At 34.5% G+C, this 7,693-nt stretch overlaps 1 protein-coding gene across 1 annotated transcript in view; it reads right to left on the bottom strand.

Annotated features, from left to right (window-relative positions):
• Window positions 1-4,183: 4,183 nt before the first annotated feature.
• LOC118331630 (myosin regulatory light chain 2B, cardiac muscle isoform-like) overlaps window positions 4,184-7,693 on the bottom strand; it is a 6,755-nt gene continuing 3,245 nt past the window's right edge. Inside the window, exons 4-7 of the mRNA XM_035666691.1 lie at window positions 6,601-6,705; window positions 6,203-6,281; window positions 5,174-5,222; window positions 4,184-4,376 (exon numbers count right to left, since the gene is read on the bottom strand). Coding sequence (XP_035522584.1) covers window positions 4,272-4,376; window positions 5,174-5,222; window positions 6,203-6,281; window positions 6,601-6,705 — 338 coding nt within the window. The 3' untranslated portion in view covers window positions 4,184-4,271. The remainder of the gene's footprint in view (window positions 4,377-5,173; window positions 5,223-6,202; window positions 6,282-6,600; window positions 6,706-7,693) is intronic.

Here is a 7,693-nt window from a genome sequence, read left to right on the forward strand (position 1 = left end):
TCCAAATGTTTTGTTTATCATGAAAACAATAAACTATTTATCATTTAAAAAAAGAAAAGCTATAAAAAAAGCAACAAACCTGAACATGGTTGGTGTCGGAGATCGTGTTGCGTTTCCTAATATTTCTTCTCACTGGGTTGATGTGTGAAATCAGGACTTTAATTTTAGTGTTTATATATTCGGGAGATTTGCCAACTTGTCTACAGAAGCAGGACGGAACAGCAGGTGGCCGATTAAAGATTCTCCGTCTTTGAATGGATGAAAATAGTTTGACACCAAAAAGTGTAAAAATCCAAAACTGGAAATCTTATTTGAATCTTGAGTGATTGTTTGTAGATTTTAAGGCGAAAAACTGTCAAACTGTGACAATAAAATCCCGTAAACAGATTAAAGTAAACAGTTAAACACTGATATCTCACGGCAAAACTGTTTATTTATGACATTTTAAAGGAAATTATATGGAATAAAGTAGCTTGTTTTTAAATATTAGACTGTAAATTGGACAGAAAACCACCTTCATAACATCATATGATATTTTTATACGACATAACTGTTTCTTTTTATGGTAAAAATGTATTAATATGGTAAAATATTGAGCTTAAAATCAACAATACTGATATCCTTAACAGTAGAAAAAGTTCTACCGTATTTATTACGGTACAGTTCTGACAGTTTTTTACTGTACAAATATCTATATATGTCTTTTTTTCCATCCTTGTCTAAAAATTATAAAAATAAAGAAAGAAAGAAAAGGTATTTTAAGCCGCAACAATCCTATAAATCTCCTACGAGCCGCTGCAGATATGAGCAGGTTAACTGTGGGCGGTGCAGCATGAATAAAAGCAGATTACAGATACGCGGTGAAACAGATTTAAACCTCATTCTTTTATCTCTTCGACCTTTTAAATGCCGGTTTTGGACTGAGGTCTGGACTCTGAAACAGTAACGTTGTTGTTGTTGTTGTTGTTGTTGTTGTTGATGATGATGATGTTTTTAAAGGCTCTGTGTGGTTTTTAGTTTTATATCTCGAGTGGAACTGGAAAATAAAACCTTTCCACAGTCGCAGTTTCTCTGTCAGACTTTTTCCTTTGTTGTCTGTTTTTATTCGCGTCTCTAAAGACTTTCAGGTCACTTCTGGGTCCTGATGCTACGTACAAGGTAAAGGAGAGAAGAGGTTAAAGAATAAGGAAGTAATGACGTTGAGGAACTTGAATTACTGTATTTTTACACTTGTTTCATTAAATTGCAGAACACTTATTCAACAGTTAGAGTGATAATGTAATCACAATAATAATAAAGAGTGTGATCTCACTTCTATGTGTCTGTTAAGAGATCCAGATTTAGTAAAAGAAGCATCACAAAAAGAACTTATTAGGACACAAAATGGCCCCTAATGCATTAAATACTGCGAATCTACAACTATCAGATACATTTTAGTGGATTTAAAAGTATATATTCTTCTGAAAAGTACATGAAAGTAGTTCGTACTGTCTGGATTGTATGCACTTTATTGGATGTTTTATGTACTTTAGTGCTGGTTGCATATTTTTTCACGTAAAACTTCCATAAAGTAGATTTTTTTGAAAGTAATATTACTCCTGACTGACTAAACATTAAAAACAGCTCGATATAAAATCCCCACAAACTTCATTCTTTAAAATAAAAAAGTTGAATCAACACACTTTGAACCTGAACTGTTGTGTTAGACTGCACTGATTTCAGCTAGTTGTACCTAATAAACTGGCAACTATTGTGCATTTAAAACATACTTAATGTCATTAACTTACAACAGTCACATACTCTATAAAATGATTATATTCTGAAAAAGACAATATACACATTGAATTTTAATACTTAAATTACATATTCTATCTTTAAATTTGAACTTTTTTATGTTGATTCTAACTTTCTTTGTACCTGAGACATTTAATATATCGTATAATTGTAAAATAATAGTAATTATGACTGCTGTTTAAGTTTCTACAAAGTTTCTACCTGCTTCCAATGTGGTATTATTGTTACCGGGTCATTTTAAAACTACCTATGGTGTAATTTCAACATTACCTCGAGTTCCCTCTTAAATTAGTCAACACTAATTCCTTCCTCTCTTTATGCCAACCAGTAGCTACTCACAATGATATTTATATTTATATTTATATCATATTTACACTGAAACTTACACAGATGATTAGCATGTGACTTAATAAATGTTCATTACTTAAATCGTTATTTAAATGTTGTTTCTGTTGTTCTTGGTCGTGTTGGAAGATTAAAATCCACAAGCTGTAATAACCCACTGTAAAAATACTCCATTACAAGTAAAAGTACACCAGAACACAAGTATTACCACTAAAATGTACTTTAAATATCACAAAAACTACTAAATGAGCCTCTTTCTTAGTGTCTACTGCACTACTACCAATCATAACCTCATAAGTAACAAATAAAAACAACTATAAGATCAATTTAAGGTGAAAACTCCCTCTGAAATGTAGTAAAATTAATCTGTTTAAGCAGATTCGTGAGCAAATACTTCATTTTTGAGGTATTTACGTTGACCCACGTTTGCTTTTTTGTCCATAACTTCTCTTCATCGTCCTGTTTAATGTCTCTCTGGTCACATTTAAGGGTCTGAGAGTCCAGAAGCTTTTAATTAGAGTTAATACGACGCTTTAAAAACTCACCAGCAGAAGGTTTCTTCTCTGATAAGTTGCTGCTTTTACCTTGAGCTGTCCGGCTGCCTTCATTCTCCTGCAGACATTGGCAGCAGTAAAACTCTGCTTCCTCTTTCAACACCTCGCCACATCCGTCACGCTCAAGACAAAGACGACCTCCCCGAAGCAGCACACACATTTACAGCCTGAGTGTGGTTTGAGGTGGACACAAAATCATCACTCTGATCTGCTGCGAGTTCTCCTTTAATACGACTTAACCTGTAGATGTTATCATTTATTACTAGAAAACAGATATATATATTCAGAACTAGAAAACAGGTCAAACTGCAGATTGATTGTAGCTACTCTGTTTGAAGCTGGCTGCTGAGATAGCTTTAGCTAACATTAAACCCAATGTACTCCCTTTTTCTTCTTTCGTGGAATTGAAATATTAATTTTGATGCTCCTTCATTGTAGTAATTAAGTATTATACATTATAAACAATACAGTAGCTAATTTAAAATCATAATGGGGGAGGGCCTGGAGAGAAAACTAACTAAAAAGAGCTAACTAGCTAACCTAGGCTAGCAAAATAGAATAACTTTGGAGCGTTTACTGGACACAAAAATACCACAGACGTATAATTTTAGTGAAAAAACAACATTACAAATTCACAACATCTAGAAAAGGTAAAACTTACAAACTGACTGAACTCTTACGTTACTAGTAAGTTAAATTTAGCTATCGTTGAACCCAATTTACCTATTTTTCTTTGTTTCACGAACTTGAAAAAATCTATTTTGATGCTCCTTCATCTTAGTAATTGAATTTGTTAAACAATAAATAATTAATAGTTTAAAATCCTAATCGAGTTCTAACTAGCTTAAAGCTAACTAGCTGAGATTAGCAGAGTAGCATCTGGTTGAACTATCTTTAAATCACTTTTTAATGTGTTTAATTTATGATTAATTTATTAAACTAATCGTGTAAATGGACAAGAGAACTACTGTATTTAATAATAAACTGTATTTATAACGTAGCCTGGAGTTAGCGTTACATTCTGCTGAGTTCAGACTTTTTACTTTACCATGTAAAATATTAAACTATAAACACTTATAGTTTGTATTAAAACTAAGCATTACAAATAAACAACAACTCGAAAAACAGAAGTAAAAACTATGAATCAACTCTAGCAGGTTGAGGCTAGCTGGTGAGTTAGATTTAGCTAACGTAAAACCCAATTTACCGACTTTATGTAATTTTGTGGAATTGAAAAATCAATTTTGTTGCTTAGTAATTGAGTTTGTACAATAAAAATGCTAATTTAAACTCATATTGCCAGAAGGGCCCTGGACCAAACTAGTTATTTCATAAGCTAAACGCTAACGAAAACTGATGTGATTGTACCGACTGTAGCTGTTATTGAACGTGTCAGATACTTTAGGTAAATATAAACACCGGACTCTGTGTCCGCAGATACTATCGAAGGCCAAAAACACTTAAAATATATAATTCAAACCAATACGGGATCAATGAACAAAGGTATGAAACTTTTATTGTTAAATTGTGAGTGAAACAAGACTAAAAGTGATGGTTGAAGAATCTCAGAGGGTGGTTTCACTCCTGCTCTTTGTCCTCTCCGTGGGTGATGACGTAACACAGGTTCTTGTAATCCAGATTTCCGGCAACATCCAGCGGGAAGTTCGAGAACATCTGGTTTATCTAAAGGAAGCGGGATTAAACATTAGATTTAAATATTAATGATTTAAAATATCTTATAAAAACATTTAGACAGTGAATTGAAACTTGGCACAGTTCTCAGTTTAAAAACTCCGACGTGGTTCAGTTCGACATTTTGGGAAAACACACGGATTCACTTTCTTTTACAGTTAGCTTAGCTTAGCATAAAGACTGGCAACAGGGGGAAACAGCTAGCCTGGCTCTCTCTAAAGGAAAATATAACTTTAACAAACTTTTGCAGTTTCAGCTTTTAAATAATGTTTTGGTGGAAAGTTTGTATTGATTATGTTGTAACAAATACAAAATACAACTGACATGGAACCAATACTGAGTTTCCTTCATATTCTTTGTCCCTTTTTTTGCCATTATCAACATTAAATTGGTTTTAAATTGCATTTATAATGGCCTTAAAAAGAATTATAAGATTGTGTGAATGAATCCAGGGTCAGATGTGTATTAATTTGGGATCCTTGACACAAGAAGTGGTTAAGACCTGGTTTTAGAGGAACAACATTGTGTATTTATGTGTCTATTTTGTTGTTTTTAATGTGAATCTTTGTGGTTTTGGAGATCACTTTCACTCCCATGTTCCTGTTCACAGTTTCAGCTCCCATCAGAAAACTCACTGCTGCTTTATCCTGATAGTTGATCTACCACAACACAGCGAGCAGGATGTACGATACCATTACAAACGCACCTCAGCGTGAAGGTGTTATGAATCTATTATTAACCCTTTGATCATGTTAGTATCCCTTTGTGTCAGATAAAAGCATTATTACCTCATCCTCTGTGAACTTGTCGGCCTGAGACATTAGGTGATATTTGATGCTGTGAAAGGAAAATGATCATATATTAATAATGTTTTAATCACAACAAACACAAAGTGCTGCAGGAATGAGTCCTAAAACTTTTTCTGGTTCCCTGTCCTCAAAGTCAGGGAGGGTTTTTTTGGGTTAGATGCCTGAAATAAAGTCTGTGGTTAACACAACCTTATTTTATGTCATATTTTGTGACATAAAATATGTCAGTAAATACTCCACCTGTGTTTTGGAAGCTTCTACGTGCTAATAAGCAGCTAAATGAGACTACAGAGGTTGTCTGTGACATTAAAACACTGATCTAACAGACTGATCTACTCTAGTCCACTTTTACAGCCTGTTTATACTCTTGTAAACTTTACAAATTGTAGATTTTAATTACAAGATTTAATGTGGCGATGTTGAAGTCACACGAACCGTAGTGTAGTTCATTTATAGGCTAACGTTAGCTGTTTACTTCTCGCATTTATGCTTCAGAAATCATAAATATCATAAAGATAATTTGTGAATCTTGATGAACAAAACAAACATTTATTCACCACAGAACTTATTTCCCATTGAGCATCGTCCTGCTAACTTCCTGGTTGGACTACAAATATACGTCATCCCAGCAGCTTTCTATTTCCCCCTTAAAATTAGAGTGGAAAAACACATAATTTAAACTATTATTTATTATAATATAACTGATTGTGACCAATATATATATTTATTTTATCTGTAAAATAAAATGATCACAAAACTGTTTAAATATAACAACATTTCAGTGTTCGTCTCTCCGTCACTACACTTCATTTAAAAGGTTTTGCAGCACTTTAACCATCAATTATCATATAAATATTCATTATTAGATATCACAGCACTCATTTTTCAGGTCATATCTTTTGATTTATACCTTAATTGCCCTAATTACTAAACATCAACATGTTAGCTTGTAGCTCAGTGTGGCGGTAGGCTCCTAAGTCTTGTACAGAATATAAATAAAATACGCACTCGTCTCCTCGTAGGACGCCTGTTCCTTCGGGGTCAAAGATCTTGAATGCGTTAAGAATAGTTTCCTCTGGGTCCGTTCCTAAAAGATTTAACAAATACAGCTTTAATACCACAGAAAGGGAGAATAAAGAGAGAGAAGAGAGAATAAACATGAGTGTGAACTATGTCTTTATTGAGCTTCATAAAATATGTTAAAATAATACATTTTTGCAGCTTATTGACTGTTTAAAGGCTTTTTTATATGCATGTGGCCCCTGCTCTCGTTAGTGTGGTGTAGCAGGAGTTTAAAATAAGATAAAACAAGTCAAATCCCAATCAAAGAGGTTTAAAGACGTCAGTATAATCTGGATATACACACAGTTTAAACTCAGCTGTAGTTCTCAGATATCCCGACTGACCTTTGAGCTTCTCGCCAAACATCGCGAGGAAGATGGTGAAGTTGATGGGTCCGGGAGCCTCCTTCATCATCTCGTCCAGCTCATCATTGCCGACATTGAGACGACCTGTACAACAGCACACAGTCAGTCTGAACTCACCTGCTGAGGTTATATATAGCCGGACACACAACCAGCCATGGCTTCAGTTTCTTTACATTAATATTAGTAACTCTTGTAAATGTGCATTATTGTTGTATTTGATTTATTATCGACCCTCTAACAGCGAGCAGTGACCTGTCTTTGCTGTGGTTGCCAGGCAACCAGCAGAGACTACAGGAAGTCACATTGCTCGGCAGTAAGATAGTGCGACATATATAGCAACCCACCTAAAACCCTGTAAACACGTTAATGTAGTTGAAGGGTTAGACGGAGCCAAGCTAGCGGTTCAACCCTGTTTCCTTTATACTGAGCTACGACTGCTTGCTGTAGCTTCATATTTATAGTACAGATATGAGAGTAGCATCTTCTAACGTAACTCTCGGCAACAATCTGGAACCATTTCCCCTTCCTAAGCCCCGCCCCTTTCGGAAACTCTTTTCCTGTATTTAGATATGCTACGTGCTAGCCTCGTCTATATTGACAAGACAACCAAACTTTGAAGATTGTTAAAAGATAAAAGCAACATATATATATAAATATATAAATATAGTCACATCTTAAGTTAGCAAATGTTAGCAACATGCTAGTTAACTAGCTAGCTAATCCACATCGATCATTATGTTAGCAAAACTACTTAGCTAGCTAATTAACAATTGATGTAAATTAACTAGCTAGTTATCTAGTGTTTTGCTAACATTAGTTAACTTAAGATGTGACTATATCAGCGATGGATGGACGACATGAGCTAGTTTTAAGTTTGCTAAGTTTGACTATATGTCGCTTTTGTCTTTTAACCATCTTCAAAATGTGGTATTCTTTTAACCTAACACGAGCCAGCGGACGTGGCGTACTGCGAGTTGAGCTGCTCTCATTGGCTGCTCAGTTTCAACTCGTCCATATCAGGAAACAATGGCGGCTCTCCTGCTCACACAGGATCTGGTATTCCAGATAAACA

The sequence above is a fragment of the Morone saxatilis genome, unplaced genomic scaffold (assembly GCF_004916995.1).
Source record: "Morone saxatilis isolate NCDOM2014 unplaced genomic scaffold, NCSU_SB_2.0 Contig20, whole genome shotgun sequence".
NCBI lineage: Eukaryota > Metazoa > Chordata > Actinopteri > Moronidae > Morone > Morone saxatilis.